This window comes from Oncorhynchus kisutch, linkage group LG19 (genome assembly GCF_002021735.2).
Source record: "Oncorhynchus kisutch isolate 150728-3 linkage group LG19, Okis_V2, whole genome shotgun sequence".
In the NCBI taxonomy this organism is placed as follows: Eukaryota; Metazoa; Chordata; class Actinopteri; order Salmoniformes; family Salmonidae; genus Oncorhynchus; species Oncorhynchus kisutch.
In genome coordinates, this window is record NC_034192.2 from 22,815,318 (window position 1) to 22,833,433 (window position 18,116).

At 40.8% G+C, this 18,116-nt stretch overlaps 1 protein-coding gene across 2 annotated transcripts in view; it reads right to left on the bottom strand.

The window, feature by feature from the left end:
* Nucleotides 1-18,116, bottom strand: part of LOC109878523 (choline-phosphate cytidylyltransferase A) — a 37,749-nt gene that overhangs the window by 11,894 nt on the left and 7,739 nt on the right. For both annotated transcript variants that reach the window (XM_031797442.1, XM_020470734.2), the window contains 2 exons: nt 14,278-14,374; nt 2,983-3,099 (listed from right to left, as the gene is read on the bottom strand). In XM_031797442.1, the coding sequence (XP_031653302.1) occupies nt 2,983-3,099; nt 14,278-14,374 (214 nt within the window). The remainder of the gene's footprint in view (nt 1-2,982; nt 3,100-14,277; nt 14,375-18,116) is intronic.

Genomic DNA, 18,116 nt, shown 5'->3' on the forward strand with positions numbered 1-18,116 from the left:
AGCTACCATCTCATCGTGGAGGTATTTGACAGCCTCGAGGTTAGCCTAGCATCGTGCGACACCGAGAGAGAATTACTTGGGGAAGATTAACGAGTTCATGTTTCCATGGTATATCGATTACTACTAAGGAGTATTGTCTGCATTGATAGCGGTGCTTGCTGTGAGGAAACCTGCAAGGAACTGCCATACTTCGCTGAAGGAATATCTACAAGTAGTGAGTAACCACAACGGGTGTGGTGCTTCTGGACTTGTGTGTTGTCGTTTTTTTTTTTATAGCTCCTACGCGCGCCAACGGGGTTAAGCAAGCTCGAAATAATTTGGACATGGATTGTGCACGACTCATTGGGATTTATTATTATTTTTTATTTTTTGATGTGGTGCATTGAAAATGTAATACATTTTCAATTTCAATTATGTATATTGCATTGGTGGAGTCATTTCCTGTTTCAATTTCATTTAATGCATGGGAAAGCATATCATTATACAATAACAAACATCTATAATTATTCTATCTGAAGTTAATACCCTAGTTGTCGTCATCCTACATAGTTTACAATAGGGATTCTTATTGGAGATGTCCTTCTCACCTAACATCCCATGCTGTTCAGATATTCTGCGTAAGGTAATATCGTGAGAGTCAAATTCGAGCCTGGTGAGAGGGTTAGACATGTATTCATTGTGATGGTGTAGGCTATATTAAATGGATTTATTAGACTTTCTAAAATGTAGGTATTCCAAAAGGTCTGCATCAGTGGCTTGTAGGCTGTGCGTGGATGCTAAAGGTGTTTATGCTAATTGATGGTCAACTACCACGAGACCGGCAGTTATTTGGTTGACAATCAGAAGCTGACCTATTTGAAGGTCTATGTCCCTAGAGTTGGAAAATATGATGGCATTACACCAATGGTAGCTTTCAGTGTGTTCTCACTCTTTCATCCCTCCATACCATTCATTTTTCCAATACAAACAATGTCAGTATACAACAAGTTATTGCTCACTTATATCCTTAAGATTCACAGCTATACAAACACATTTTCGGAATGTTCAGTTCAACAGAACTTTGACGTTAGGGTACATAGAATTACCTGTATAAATGGCTTTAAAAAGGAAACAATGGTTAAGGTTCTACTTTGTTTGACAGGAGGTTCTGAAAAGGTCATGAAATTGCCTTTCAAATTATATACACAGTACCAGTCAAAAGTTTGGACACACCTACTCATTCCTAGGTTTTTCTTTATTTTTACTATTTTCTACATAGTAAAATAATAGTGAAGACATCAAAACAATGAAAAAACACATATGGAATCATGTAGTAACCCAAAAAAAGTGTTTTAAAAAAATAAAAAAAATTATATTTGAGTTTCTTCAAAGTAGCCGCCCTTTGCCTTGATGACAGCTTTGCACACTATTGGCCTTCTCTCAACCAGCTCCATGAGGTAGTCACCTGGAATGCATTTCAATTAACAGGTGTGCCTTCTTAATACCCCTTCATTTAATCCCCAAATTCCACAACATACGGTGATCGCTACATAAAGTCATATTAAACATTCATGAAAATACAAGTGTCTCACATGTATCGAACGCCTAGAATCTTGCTAATCCAACTGCGTTGTCAGATTTAAAAAATGATTTACTGCAAAAGAATACGATTATCTGAGCATAGAGCCCCATTATTTTTTTTATTTTTTTTTAACCAGCACAGGCGTAACATAATCACAAACTGCATTAAAATAAATAGTTTACCTTTGACGATCTTCGTCGGTTTGCAATTCCAATGCTCATTGTTACACAATGAATTATCTTTTGTTTGATAAAATCCGTTTTTATAGCCTAACACGAAACATTTTGTGAACCACTTGTGTCGTGAATTCCATCTCATTCCATTTTCGACGACACATTCCAGGTAAATAACCCACACAGAACGTGACTTTTCCAGTCATGTTTGGTTTCACTGCAATCAACTGGTTTGTTTGTAACTCAATCAAACCTGATGGGCCATTTCGTGGGACGTATTGACTAAAAGAAACCGATTTGAAGACAAGTCATGACATCATTGTGCACCAATGATTTGCCCGCTGTTTCGTTGATTGACAGTATTTTAACCCAATGACCACTGATCGTCTTGAAATTTAGCTGGGTAGATAGCCAATGAGCTGAGGTAAACGGCAATAGGTCATGTTTATGTGTTGCAAGACCATCCCATGTAGTAAGCTCCAGCGTAAAGAGAGTCATTCGCTATTGAAGTTTCATACCGGAAGGAGAAACACATTACGCACTGCACTGTTTGGTAAACGCGCAGATTCAGCTGTTTATATATCAATCAGTATGGCGACTAAGTCAGGGAAAGTTAAATCTAAGTCTAGATATACAGATGTACACACAATTTTAGAATAAATTGATCGGGAAAGTGAGACAGAGATTGTTGTAGGATGATTCATTTAGCGATTGTGGCGGAATATTTTTTGAACATCGTTTTGGACTGGTAAGTTCTTATCATGCTAATGCCCTTGTTTCAAATTAATAATATAAAATATTATTTGTGATTTTTATTTATTTTAGAAGCAATATATAAACATGTAATGTCATGAAATGTGAGATGCGTGTGTCTGCCGCCCCACCCCAACCCACATGAAATAGCCTATTTGAGGCTGTTGAGGGGAGGGCAGGCCCACAACAATGGCCAAAGTGAAATGGAGACAGTAGATACAGCTGGTCTGTTGTAATATAATAAAGACAGTAGATCTAGCTGGTCGATCATAATATAATAGAGACAGTAGATCTAGCTGAAATGTCATAATATAAAAGAGACAGTAGATCTAGCTGAAATGTCATAATATAAAAGAGACAGTAGATCTAGCAGGTCATAATAATATATTCAACCTTATGTTCCCTGTACTCATAAGTGACATTCAGAGATGCCTTTGCCCCTTCTGGTCATGAAGAGGTCAAGAGAGAAAACATAAAGTACTTATCAACCCTGACCTCCGACAATTAGATGGGTGTTTGGGAAGAGCCCCTTGGCTTGCATCAGTGCTCGGGCGTGGCCGGAATGGAACATGTCAAAGATTCCATCTGCATATACCCGCACTGGACGCTCTACTGAAAGAGCGAAATGGGGAGTGTGAGAGTGAAAAAAGGGAGAAAAAAAACAGAGAGAGATGGAATGTTAACACCAGGGTCGTGTTCACTAGGCACAAGACAGTAGTAAACGGTCCTTCTATAGGACGGTCCAAAACCTCCATAGGACGTACTTCCATGACAGAACTTTTCATTGTGGAGAGTTTTGAAACATTCTGCTACAGTGTACTCAAATGAACACAACACAGAAGTGCAAAACTTTAGCTGGTGCCAGGGGGAGCTCTGATATTTCTCTAAATATGAGTATGAGTCATAATACCCATAAAACCTAGCGGTCAAACAAGGAAATGGTTCCAATCATTTTCCCACTATTCATTTTTCCCCATAGGAAATTTTAGAAACATTTAAAATAAGGACTGTGTTTCATGTAGGCTTACCCTGGAGTGATGTTTTGATAACCGTGTAAATCTTCCTGGAACAAGGTATATTCGCCTGTATTTACCCTCCAAAAATGAAATTATAATTAGCTGCTAATGTGGCTATCATAAATAACTACAAATGTCAAGATGATCTGGACTAGACTGACGAATCGGGGCACAGGTAAGAATCTCTGGATCTAATGAGACCTACATTTTGTAAAGAATAAATTGGATACATTTCTTTAAATTGACAATTCTGTGACAATTCTGTGTCTGTGCTAATTTTTTATTGAAACAATACCTGTTAGCAAATGTGACAGCTAGAGATGACGTGCAAGAGTTTGCAGGGATTTGTAGTCTTGCATGATGTGTACTTTTGATGCTAATTAACATTTTCGAATCAGAGTACATTTGTATTTATTATGGATCCCCATTAGCTGCTACTCTTCCTGGGGTCCAGCTAAATGAAGGCAGTTGTATAAAACATTACAATACATTTCACAACACATTAAGTGTGTGCCCTCAGGCCACTACTCTAATACCACATACAGTGCCTTGCGAAAGTATTCGGCCCCCTTGAACTTTGCGACCTTTTGCCACATTTCAGGCTTCAAACATAAAGATATAAAACTGTATTTTTTTGTGAAGAATCAACAAGTGGGACACAATCATGAAGTGGAACGACGTTTATTGGATATTTCTAACTTTTAACAAATCAAAAACTGAAAAATTGGGCGTGCAAAATTATTCAGCCCCTTTACTTTCAGTGCAGCAAACTCTCTCCAGAAGTTCAGTGAGGATCTCTGAATGATCCAATGTTGACCTAAATGACTTATGATGATAAATACTATCCACCTGTGTGTAATCAAGTCTCTGTATAAATGCACCTGCACTGTGATAGTCTCAGAGGTCCGTTAAAAGCACAGAGAGCATCATGAAGAACAAGGAACACACCAGGCCGGTCCGAGATACTGTTGTGAAGAAGTTTAAAGCCGGATTTGGATACAAAAGGATTTCCCAAGCTTTAAACATCCCAAGGAGCACTGTGCAAGCGATAATATTGAAATGGAAGGAGTATCAGACCACTGCAAATCTACCAAGACCTGGCCGTCCCTCTAAACCTTCAGCTCATACAAGGAGAAGACTGATCAGAGATGCAGCCAAGAGGCCCATGATCACTCTGGATGAACTGCAGAGATCTACAGCTGAGGTGGGAGACTCTGTCCATAGGACAACAATCAGTCGTATATTGCACAAATCTGGCCTTTATGGAAGAGTGGCAAGAAGAAAGCAATTTCTTAAAGATATCCATAAAAAGTGTCGTTTAAAGTTTGCCACAAGCCACCTGGGAGACACACCAAACATGTGGAAGAAGGTGCTCTGGTCAGATGAAACCAAAATTGAACTTTTTGGCAACAATGCAAAACGTTATGTTTGGCGTAAAAGCAACACAGCTCATCACCCTGAACACAGCATCCCCACTGTCAAACATGGTGGTGGCAGCATCATGGTTTGGGCCTGCTTTTATTCAGCAGGGACAGGGAAGATGGTTAAAATTGATGGGAAGATGGATGGAGCCAAATACAGGACCATTCTGGAAGAAAACCTGATGGAGTCTGCAAAAGACCTGAGACTGGGACGGAGATTTATCTTCCAACAAGACAATGATCCAAAACATAAAGCAAAATCTACAATGGAATGGTTCAAAAATAAACATATCCAGGTGTTAGAATGGCCAAGTCAAAGTCCAGACCTGAATCCAATCGAGAATCTGTGGAAAGAACTGAAAACTGCTGTTCACAAATGCTCTCCATCCAACCTCACTGAGCTCGAGCTGTTTTGCAAGGAGGAATGGGAAAAAATGTCAGTCTCTCGATGTGCAAAACTGATAGAGACATACCCCAAGCGACTTACAGCTGCAAAAGGTGGCGCTACAAAGTATTAACTTAAGGGGGCTGAATAATTTTGCACGCCCAATTTTTCAGTTTTTGATTTGTTAAAAAAGTTTGAAATATCCAATAAATGTCGTTCCGCTTCATGATTGTGTCCCACTTGTTGTTGATTCTTCACAAAAAAATACAGTTTTATATCTTTATGTTTGAAGCCTGAAATGTGGCAAAAGGTCGCAAAGTTCAAGGGGGCCGAATACTTTCGCAAGGCACTGTATCTACAACAAGAAAAATCCATGATTACGTGTGTGTATCGTGCATAAGTTATCGTATGTGTATGCATGTGTCTACGCCTGTTTGTGTTGCTTCACTGTCCCATAAGGTGTATTTTGAAATAAAATGTTACTGCTTGCATGAGTTACTTAATGTGGAATAGAGTTCCATGTAGTCATGGCTCTATGTAGTACTGTGTGCCTCCCATAGTCTGTTCTGGACTTCGGTACTGTGAAGAGACCTCTGGTGGCACGTCGTGTGGGGTATGCATTTGTGTCCGAGCCAGGGCTGTGGCGGTCACGAAATTTCGTCAGCCGATGATTGTCAAGCAAATAACTGTCGGTCTCACGATAATTGACCGTTAATTAATATGAACACATTTAGCAACGCCTGGCTTCCACACACAGCCTTCAAGCCATTTAGAAAAGTCTAATGAATCCATGTAATATAGTCTACAGCTTCACAATAAATCCATTATTTTAGACAGGTCTAAAGAAGCATAATAAGAAGAAAATGTAGTCTATTTCAGAAGAACAGAATAGCATACTCAGAGTTGTCCCTTTGTTGGGTCCTGATCTGACTATGCCATATGGCTGTGGGCTACACTAGTTCATTTAGCAGATAAGGTTTGCTTATTATTCCATGGCATTATTTCATAGTATGTCAAATCAAATTGAACAAAGCTGAATAAAATAGATATTTCTCCAAAACGATGAGGGAATATTCTGTGTTGAGGGTTTAAGAAAGAAACAGGTACTCCTATATGCTTAATTAATTTAGAGTTATTAATGTAACTTTAATAGTTCTACAAATTTTGGGCTATACGTTTTGATTTTGAATACATTGTAAGGCTACATGATGAGACTAATGATGATTTTTTTTAAAGTTGCTTGAAAAGGCATGAGCTCTGCTTTGTTTTTTTTGCGCAGGCTGTACATACTCCAATAGTCTCTCACTGACAATTTGACAAGCACTTGATAATGCCTCATATTTTACAGCGACATCCCCTGGTGGCCATAATGCACCCCCCCCCCCCAAAAAAAACATGCCTTTTGCGGCCCAGAATGCTGCGTTGTGCCCTTCTCCCAGAGTGTGCTGCACAATCCGAAGCGCCTCTCCGTCACGTGATCGATCGGGTCTTTATCACAGGCTACAAGTGAAGACAGACACATTGGGGGCGCAACTGTGGACGTCCTGATCCAATTCCGAAGTGCATATTGAAGATATTGGAAGAACTGTCCAAATTTACTTCGCCAGCCAACTAGATGAGCAGGTCTAACGAACAGCAAAAGCACTAGCCTGTGTCTATCTACTATCCCCCATAGGACAAATGTCAACCTATTATATTCTGTGCAATAAATAAATATTCCGAACATAGTCTGGGACAGTTGTGGGATGCGATAGATCCCAAATTAATTACAACCACTAGCATCAAAAAACTTTTTTATGCAATGTGTCTGACGCAACAGATCAGAATGTTTAAAATGTTGATCAACTATTAGGCTATTTCTTCACATTATAAGTGCAGCAATGCAGTAGGCTATAAGCGTTAATGTTCCATTAGCGGGAAAACACCATTCTCAAAAGTGTCCGCAAATGCAATTATGCATGTAATGCTTTTATTATAAAGGTGCATTTTTATGAAGAAAATTATCTTCCCCAAACTTGAAATTTACACGCTACTTATATATGCCAGTTAGGCTCTACACCCCTTGTAAAGTGGATTAATGTGCTATTTTTAAGAAGTTATTTGGCCACTTTAGATACAAAATATATAGGCATATAGGCTAAGCTACATGAGGTGTGCGACTATGATTAGAAAAAGTCGCAAAAAGGCAATGTTTCTTATACTGGGCATTATTAACAAGTGATAATATACAACTCACAAGTGATAAGCTAATATTGTCACCCATCAGACTATTCTTGATTTAATCTGGTCTTTACATATACTAAATAATGTGTGACCTTTGTTTTGATTTGGAATGGACCATTACCATGCACCTGTATCGAAAACAGGGGCAGCAGGAAAAAAATACATGCACACCTACGCACTAAAATAGCGAATGGAGGACGCTTTCCCCTGCTAGCCAGGTAGGCTATACTCCTGTTGTAAAGATAAACAATGTGCTTAATATTAATAATATTAGGAGAGTTGAGAAATAAATATAGTAGGCCTAGCCTATAGAAAACTGATGGGATCCTCTTTTTATTAGCGGACATCACTCTGTTTTCTCCTGCAATTGCATAGCCTATAGAAATGTTGCGCAAAATGAGCTCATGGGCTCTCATGAAGTGTTGAGATTTAAAATACATTTGCATTGATGTCAGAGTGATTAGAGGGACAATCGAGTGCTGAGTACCAGGCAGTTAGAAAGTTTGGTAGACTACTAATGAACAGCAACAGAGCTTGGAGTAGCCCAATTACAGTGACTAAAAGGTTATGTGGAATTTGACTGCCTTCATGACCGCCGGTATGGCGGTAATACGCAACAGTCCAAGCTGTGTTCCAATAGTTCAAACATACAGCTCGGTGCATTCAACATGTCAATACCTCTCACAAATACAAGTAGTGATGAAGTCAATCTCTCCTCCACTTTGATCCAGGAGAGAATTGACATACATATTATTAATATTAGCTCTCTGTGTACATCAAAGGGCCAGCCGTGCTGCCCTGTTATGAGCCAATTGCAATTGCAGTCCCTCTTTGTGGCACCTGACCACACGACTGAACAGTAGTCCAGGTGCAACAAAACTAGGGCCTGTAGGAACTGCCTTGTTGATATGCCTGTTAAGAATGCAGAGTAGCGCTTTATTATGGACAGACTTCTTCCCATCTTAGCTACTGTTGTGTCAATATGTTTTGACCATGAAAGTTTTACAATCCATGGTTAGTCACCTCAACTTGCTCAATTTCCACATTATTCATTACAAGATTTAGTTGAAGTTTAGGGTTTAGTGAATGATTTGTCCCAAAAACAATACTTTTTGAAATATTTAGGAGTAACTTATTCCTTGCCACCCATTTTGAAACTGCAACTCTTTGTTAAGTGTTTCAGTCATTTCAGTCACTGTACTAGCTGACATGTATAATGTTGAGTCATCCGCATACATAGACAAACTGGCTTTCCTCAAAGCCAGTGGCATGTCATTAGTAAATATTGAAAAAAAGCAAGAGGCCTAGACAGCTGCCCTGGGGAATTCCTGATTCTACCTGGATTATGTTGGAGGCTTCCATTAAAGAACACCCTCTGATCTGATAGACAGGTAACTCTTTATAATAATATAGCAGCGGGTGTAAAGCCATAACACATACGTTATTCCAGCAGCAGACTATGATAGATAGTTGATCTGATCTCCAAGGTGGCATAGCAGTTCAGACGTCTTTTGTCCTCGTCTTGTCGTGTCCTGTATATATATATTTACAACTTTTTCACATACATTTTATTTTTTATTTTCCATCAACTCATCTTCAAAACACTCTCCTGCAACCCGCCTCACCAATGTATATTTATAAAAAAGTATTATTTACCTCAGATCTGTAATCCTCCAAGAAGCTAGCCAGAAACTCCAAGAAGCTAGCCTGAAACTAGCCAGAAGCTAATCCAGAAGCTAGTTCAGAAGCTAGTTAGCTCCTTTACTGCCAAATCGTTAATATTCAGCTAACCACGGTTTGTGGTCATCAGCTATCCTTTAGCTCGAAAATCTATCGCCAGTTCTGTACGGCGCAGCGCGGCTCGGAACGGAACATACCGGACCAATTTTTCTCTCCATGTCCCTGGATTTCGACTGCTCTCTGGACATTCATACCCGGATCTCACAGCTAGCTAGCTGCTATCCGTGTGACTATCGGCCTTCGTCGATTCCGGAGCAAACATCAATTATTCCGGAGCTAGCAAGCTCCGTCAATCACTCCTGAGTTCCATCAATCACACCTGGGCTGCAGTCACCTATCTGGACCCGTTTTACTGCCGACGTTATCTACCCGAAGGAGTTATTCGGCTGGCTCCTCCGTCGCGACGTTACCTGAACGCCCATCTGCGGCCTGCTAACCGTTAGCTGTCTTACCGGCTGCTATCTGAATAGACAATCGGACAATTTTTTTATTATTATTATTTTTTTATTATTATTATTATGTTTTCTTCTTGGGCCTCTATAACTATATCTATTGTTTTTATTTTTGTTGTTGTTGTGTGATTTGGATTAATCCCCTCTACCACACGGAACCCCACTAATCTACTGACGGAACGTAAGGGGTGGCTAACAACAGACCTCCATCCTATGCTAGCTTGCTACCGATGCCCTGGCTAGCTGTCTAAATCACCAACCAACCTCTCCACTCACCGGACCCTTTTGATCACTCGACTAAGCATGCCTATCCTTAATGTCAATATGTCTTGTCCATTTCTGTTCTGGTTAGTGTTTATTGGCTTATTTCACTGTAGAGCCTCTAGTCCTGCTCACTATACCTTATCCAACCTATTAGTTCCACCACCCACACATGCAATGACATCTCCTGGTTTCAACGATGTTTCTAGAGACAATATCTCTCTCTTCATCACTCAATACCTAGGTTTACCTCCACTGTATTCACATCCTACCATACATTTGTCTGTACATTATACCTTGATGCTATTTTATCGCCCCCAGAAACCTCCTTTTACTCTATGTTCCAGACGTTCTAGACGACCAATTCTCATAGCTTTTAGCCGTACCCTTATTCTACTCCTCCTATGTTCCTCTGGCGATGTAGAGGTGAATCCAGGCCCTGCAGTGCCTAGCTCCACTCCTACTCCCCAGGCGCTCTCTTTTGACGACTTCTGTAACCGTAATAGCCTTGGTTTCATGCATGTTAACATTAGAAGCCTCCTCCCTAAGTTTGTTCTATTCACTGCTTTAGCACACTCTGCCAACCCGGATGTTCTAGCTGTGTCTGAATCCTGGCTTAGGAAGACCACCAAAAACTCAGACATTTTAATTCCAAACTACAACATTTTCAGACAAGATAGAACTGCCAAAGGGGGCGGTGTTGCAATCTACTGCAAAGATAGCCTGCAGAGTTCTGTCCTACTATCCAGGTCTGTACCCAAACAATTTGAACTTCTACTTTTAAAAATCCACCTCTCTAAAAACAAGTCTCTCACCGTTGCCGCCTGCTATAGACCACCCTCTGCCCCCAGCTGTGCTCTGGACACCATATGTGAACTGATTGCCCCCCATCTATCTTCAGAGTTCGTGCTGCTAGGCGACCTAAACTGGAACATGCTTAACACCCCAGCCATCCTACAATCTAAACTTGATGCCCTCAATCTCACACAAATAATCAATGAACCTACCAGGTACCTCCCCAAAACCTTAAACACGGGCACCCTCATAGATATCATCCTAACCAACTTCCCCTCTAAATACACCTCTGCTGTCTTCAACCAAGATCTCAGCGATCACTGCCTCATTGCCTGCATCCGTAATGGGTCAGCGGTCAAACGACCTCCACTCATCACTGTAAAACGCTCCCTGAAACACTTCTGCGAGCAGGCCTTTCTAATCGACCTGGCCGGGGTATCCTGGAAGGATATTGATCTCATCCCGTCAGTAGAGGATGCCTGGATATTTTTTAAAAATGCCTTCCTAACCATCTTAAATAAACATGCCCCACTCAAGAAATTTAGAACCAGGAACAGATATAGCCCTTGGTTCTCCCCAGACCTGACTGCCCTTAACCAACACAAAAACATCCTATGGCGTTCTGCATTAGCATCGAACAGCCCCCGTGATATGCAGCTGTTCAGGGAAGCTAGAAATCATTATACACAGGCAGTTAGAAAAGCTAAGGCTAGCTTTTTCAAGCAGAAATTTGCTTCCTGCAACACTAACTCAAAAAAGTTCTGGGACACTGTAAAGTCCATGGAGAATAAGAACACCTCCTCCCAGCTGCCCACTGCACTGAAGATAGGAAACACTGTCACCACTGATAAATCCACCATAATTGAGAATTTCAATAAGCATTTTTCTACGGCTGGCCATGCTTTCCACCTGGCTACTCCTACCCCGGACAACAGCACTGCACCCCCAACAGCAACTCGCCCAAGCCTTCCCCATTTCTCCTTCTCCCAAATCCATTCAGCTGATGTTCTGAAAGAGCTGCAAAATCTGGACCCCTACAAATCAGCCGGGCTAGACAATCTGGACCCTTTCTTTCTAAAATTATCTGCCGAAATTGTTGCCACCCCTATTACTAGCCTGTTCAACCTCTCTTTCGTGTCGTCTGAGATTCCCAAAGATTGGAAAGCAGCTGCGGTCATCCCCCTCTTCAAAGGGGGGGACACTCTTGACCCAAACTGCTACAGACCTATATCTATCCTACCGTGCCTTTCTAAGGTCTTCGAAAGCCAAGTCAACAAACAGATTACCGACCATTTCGAATCTCACCATACCTTCTCTGCTATGCAATCTGGTTTCAGAGCTGGTCATGGGTGCACCTCAGCCACGCTCAAGGTCCTAAACGATATCTTAACCGCCATCGATAAGAAACATTACTGTGCAGCCGTATTCATTGATCTGGCCAAGGCTTTCGACTCTGTCAATCACCATATCCTCATCGGCAGACTCGACAGCCTTGGTTTCTCAAATGATTGCCTCGCCTGGTTCACCAACTACTTCTCTGATAGAGTTCAGTGTGTCAAATCGGAGGGTCTGCTGTCCGGACCTCTGGCAGTCTCTATGGGGGTGCCACAGGGTTCAATTCTTGGACCGACTCTCTTCTCTGTATACATCAATGAGGTCGCTCTTGCTGCTGGTGAGTCCCTGATCCACCTCTACGCAGACGACACCATTCTGTATACTTCCGGCCCTTCTTTGGACACTGTGTTAACAACCCTCCAGGCAAGCTTCAATGCCATTCAACTCTCCTTCCGTGGCCTCCAATTGCTCTTAAATACAAGTAAAACTAAATGCATGCTCTTCAACCGATCGCTACCTGCACCTACCCGCCTGTCCAACATCACTACTCTGGACGGCTCTGACTTAGAATACGTGGACAACTACAAATACTTAGGTGTCTGGTTAGACTGTAAACTCTCCTTCCAGACCCATATCAAACATCTCCAATCCAAAGTTAAATCTAGAATTGGCTTCCTATTTCGCAACAAAGCATCCTTCACTCATGCTGCCAAACATACCCTTGTAAAACTGACCATCCTACCAATCCTCGACTTTGGCGATGTCATTTACAAAATAGCCTCCAATACCCTACTCAACAAATTGGATGCAGTCTATCACAGTGCAATCCGTTTTATCACCAAAGCCCCATATACTACCCACCATTGCGACCTGTACGCTCTCGTTGGCTGGCCCTCGCTTCATACTCGTCGCCAAACCCACTGGCTCCATGTCATCTACAAGACCCTGCTAGGTAAAGTCCCCCCTTATCTCAGCTCGCTGGTCACCATAGCATCTCCCACCTGTAGCACACGCTCCAGCAGGTATATCTCTCTAGTCACCCCCAAAACCAATTCTTTCTTTGGCCGCCTCTCCTTCCAGTTCTCTGCTGCCAATGACTGGAACGAACTACAAAAATCTCTGAAACTGGAAACACTTATCTCCCTCACTAGCTTTAAGCACCAACTGTCAGAGCAGCTCACAGAGTACTGCACCTGTACATAGCCCACCTATAATTTTGCCCAAACAACTACCTCTTTCCCAACTGTATTTAATTGTAATTTATTTATTTATTTTGCTCCTTTGCACCCCATTATTTTTTATTTCTACTTTGCACATTCTTCCATTGCAAAACTACCATTCCAGTATTTTACTTGCTATATTGTATTTACTTTGCCATCATGGCCTTTTTTGCCTTTACCTCCCTTCTCACCTCATTTGCTCACATTGTATATAGACTTGTTTATACTGCATTATTGACTGTATGTTTGTTTTTACTCCATGTGTAACTCTGTGTCGTTTTATCTGTCGAACTGCTTTGCTTTATCTTGGCCAGGTCGCAATTGTAAATGAGAACTTGTTCTCAACTTGCCTACCTGGTTAAATAAAGGTAAAATAAATAAATAAATAAAAGATAATGTCAAAAGCCGCACTAATGTGTAACAGCGACAAATATTTTTAGCATCAATTTCTCTCAGCCAATCAGTAATTCAGTAATTTGTGTAATTGCTGTGCTTGTTAAAATGTCCTTGCCTATAAGCGTGCTTTGTTTACTGTAAAATAGCATTGTATCTGGTCAAACACCATTTTTTCCCAAAAGTTTATTAAGGGTTGGTAACAGGCTGATTGGTCGACTATTTGAGCCAGTTAAGGGGGCTTTACTATTCTTAGGAAGGCAAATAGGAGTGGCAAATAGGAGTGGCAATATCGTCAAATATATGGATAAAAAGTCACTTTGTCCAAGAGAGATTTACATAGTGTTGAATGTCACGCCAGGGTAAGCCTATATGAAACACAATACTTAGTTGAAGTGTTTCAAAAATTTCCAATGGGGAAAACGGTGGAACCATTTCCCCGTTTGACCGCTAGGTTTTATGGGTATTATGACACCACTCAGGTGCTTTATGAACCTAGTTTAGCTGTGGTGAGCTAGAAAAATGGAGGGATGAGTGAGAGAAACTTACGTGGGGTGCCCTGGCATGCCTCCTCCATACTGACACGCACGTACGGAGCGGTAACTGGTTCTAGCTGGTCAGCAAATGGGGCTGGATCTGTCAGACCCTATAAACACACACACAGACAGTATGACAATGTGCTTGGGTGACAGTCTTCACCCAATCACTTCCTTAAGTCCCATTCACATTAACCATAAGCACTCTGTTATGTTATGCATGATGTCATTCACTTGAACGGGGAATGTCCAAAAATATGCTTTTTCTGTTAAGCAAATTCTACTTTATGACTGTTGCCTCCAGTTTTAGTTTGTGATTTGTTTTTTATTATAATTATTAGGTGCAGAGGTCGTTAGCTACAGTTTATACAACGGGTGGGTCTAATCCTGGATGCTGATTGGTTAAAACTGAATTCCGGACGGTGTCTATTCCACAAGTTACCACTGGCTAAATCTATGACGTTAAAATGTTCTGTTCCATCTGACTGCGCAATCCACTTTCTCAACAGCCCAGCCTGGCAATTCATAAACTTGATCCACTATAAAAAGCATCAAGACATTATCTCCCATTTCATTGAGACTGGCATTTGATTTAACAGTGGAGATTTGTATAAACCTTGGTTGTCTGTCTCTCCGACACCTGCAACATTATTTCAATTTTGAAATTCGATCTCCAGCGGTCCCATAGTAATTAACGTGTCAGTAGTTAGGACGAGACAGACACCTTTTCTCAGCCAGTCAAAATCATGAATCAGCTGGCATCAATATTTATGGATATATATAGTACCAACCAAAACAGTACCACACCTACTCATTCCATTTTTTTATATTTTATTTATTAGATTTTTTAAACAATTGTCTACATTGTAGAATAATAGTGAAGACATCAAGCTATGAAATAACACATATGGGATCATGTAGAACAAATATTTGAGATTCTTCAAATTCTTCTTGCCTTGATGACAGCTTGGCACACTCTTGGCATTCTCTCAACCAGCTTCATGAGGTAGTCACCTGGAATGCAATTCCATGAACAGGTGTGCCTTGTAAAATTTCTGGTATTTATGTTCTGCTTGATGCGTTTGAGCCAATCAGTTGTGTTGTGACAAGATAGGGGTGGTATTCAGAATATAGCTATACACCTATTTGGTAAAAAAACAAACATGCCCATATTATGGCAACAACAGCTCAACTAAGCAAAGAGAAATGACAGTCCATCAATACTTCAAGCCATGAAGGTCTGTCAAATTTCAAGAACTTTGAACGTTTCTTCAAGAGCAGTCACAAAAACCATCAAGCGCTATGATGAAACTGGCTCTCATGAGGACCACCACAGGACAGGAAGACCCAGAGTTACCTCTGCTGAGGACAAGTTCATTAGTTACCAGCATCAGAAATCGGCAATTAACTGCACCTCAGATTGCAGCCCAAATAAATGCTTCACAGAGTTCAAGTAAAATACACATCTCAACTTTTCAGAAGAGACTGCGTGAATCAGGCCTTCATGGTCGAATTGCTGAGAAGAAACCACTACTAAAAGGACAAATAATAAAAAGAGACTTTCTTGGGTCAAGAAACACAAGCAATGGACATTAGACAGGTGGAAATCAGTCCTTTGGTCCGAGTCCAAATTTGAGCTTTCTGGTTCCAACCATCGTCTTGGAGACGCAGAGTAGGTGAAATGATTTTCTCTGCATGTGTGGTTCCCAACGTGAAGCATGAAGGAAGAGGTTTGATGGTGTGGGGGTGCTTTGCTGGTGACACTGTCAGAGATTTATTTACAACTCAAGGCACACAACCAGCATGGCTACCACAGCATTCTGCAGCGATACGCCATCCCATCTAGTTTGCGCTGTGTGAGACTATCATTTGTTTTTCAACAGGACAATGCCCCAAAACACACCTCCAGGCTGTGTAAGGGCTATTTGACCAAGGAGAAGAGTGATGGAGTGCTGCATCAGATGACCTGGCCTCCACAATCACCTGACCTCAACCCAATTGAGATGGTTTGGGATGAGTTGGACCGCAGAGTGAAAGAAAAGCGGGCCAACAAGTGCTCAGCATATGTGGGAACTCCTTCAAGACTGTTGGAAAAGCATTCAAGGTGAAGCTGGTTGAGAGAATGCTAAGAGTGTGCAAAGCTGTCATCAAGCTAAAGGGTTGCTACTTTGAAGAATCTAAAACATATTTTGATTTGGTTAACACTGTTTTGCTTACTACATGATTCCATATCTATTATTTCATAGTGTTGATCACTATTATTCTACAATGTAGAAAATAATAAAAAATAAAGAAAAACCCTTTAATCAGTAGGTGTGTCCAAACTTTTGACTGGTACTGTATATAAATAAATGTCAATAGAAAACAGGTAAAATGAAACTAAATGCAGCAAGTTTGCTGTCTTTCCAGCTTCAGTTTGAAGTGATTGTGCTAGCTGTGTTGTTGGCTAGCTCCTCTGAACAACGGTGTCCTGAGAGCACATTTTCTCTGCCAGGCGAAATCTTGCATCATTAGCTCATTGTTGTGGACGTATCCAAATAAATCTCACTAGAAAACAGCTTAAAGATACGCAAATGCACCTACTTTGCTGTTTTTCTGTCTGGACTGTTTGACGTGACTGTAAGTTAGCCGCAGCTGTTGGCTAGCTAGCAAGCAAGGGATCAGAATGAACGATTGGGTCACGCCCATAAACACAGAACAAAAATACTTAACGACAGGGTCATGTCTCTGGCAACCCAACGGATAGAACGGCTTGGATAGCAAACTTAGATGTGTGCCGGGACAATATCTCGTGGAAGGATAAAATTGTATTAACACATTGACATAACTTTATTTTGATTAATCATTACTTGAAAATGTTGATAACCAGTTGTATAAAAGTGATTATAAACTGGGTGGTTCGAGCCCTGAATGCTGATTGGCTGGCAGCTGTGGTTTATGAAACCGTATAGCACAGGTATGACAAAACATTTATTTTTCCTGCTCTAATTCCGTACGAAGCCAGTTTATAATAGCATTAAGGCACCTCGGGGGTTTGTGGATTATTGCCAATATACCACGGCTAAAGGCTGTGTCCAGGCACTCCGCGTTGCATCGTTGTAGTGCCATATTCTTTCCATTGTTTAATACTGGATTTAAATGGTGCTCCGTGGGATGTTCAAAGTTTCAGATATTTTTTTATAACCCAACCCTGATCTGTACATCTCCACAACTTTGTCCCTGTCCTATTTGGAGAGCTCCTGGGTCTTGATAGTACCGCTTGCTTGGTGGTGTTGCAGACTCTGGGGCCTTTCAGAACAGGTATTTGTGTAATATATATAAATACACACACACACACACACACACACAACCGATTATGATTTTTCAACGGCGATACCGATTATTGAAGGACCAAAAAAAGCCGATACCGATTAATTGGCCGTTTTTTTTGTTTTTGTTTGTAATAATGACAATTACAACAATCATGAATGAACACTTATTTTATCTTAATATATTACATAAATAAAATCAATTTAGTCTCAAATAAATATTGAAACATGAAGTTTTACGTTGTAGTTATTATAGGAATTATAGGACTGTTACGCTCTATACCATTTGTATTTCATATACCTTTGACTATTGGATGTTCTTATAGGCACTATAGTATTGCCAGCCTAATCTCGGGAGTTGAAAGGCTTAAAGTCATAAACAGCGCTGTGATTCAAGCATTGCAAAGAGGTGCTGGCAAACACAGGAAAGTGCTGTTTGAATGAATAATTATGAGCCTGCTGGTGCCGACCACCACTCAGACTGCTCTATCAAATCATAGACTTAATTATAATATAATAAAACACAGAAATACGAGCCGTAGGT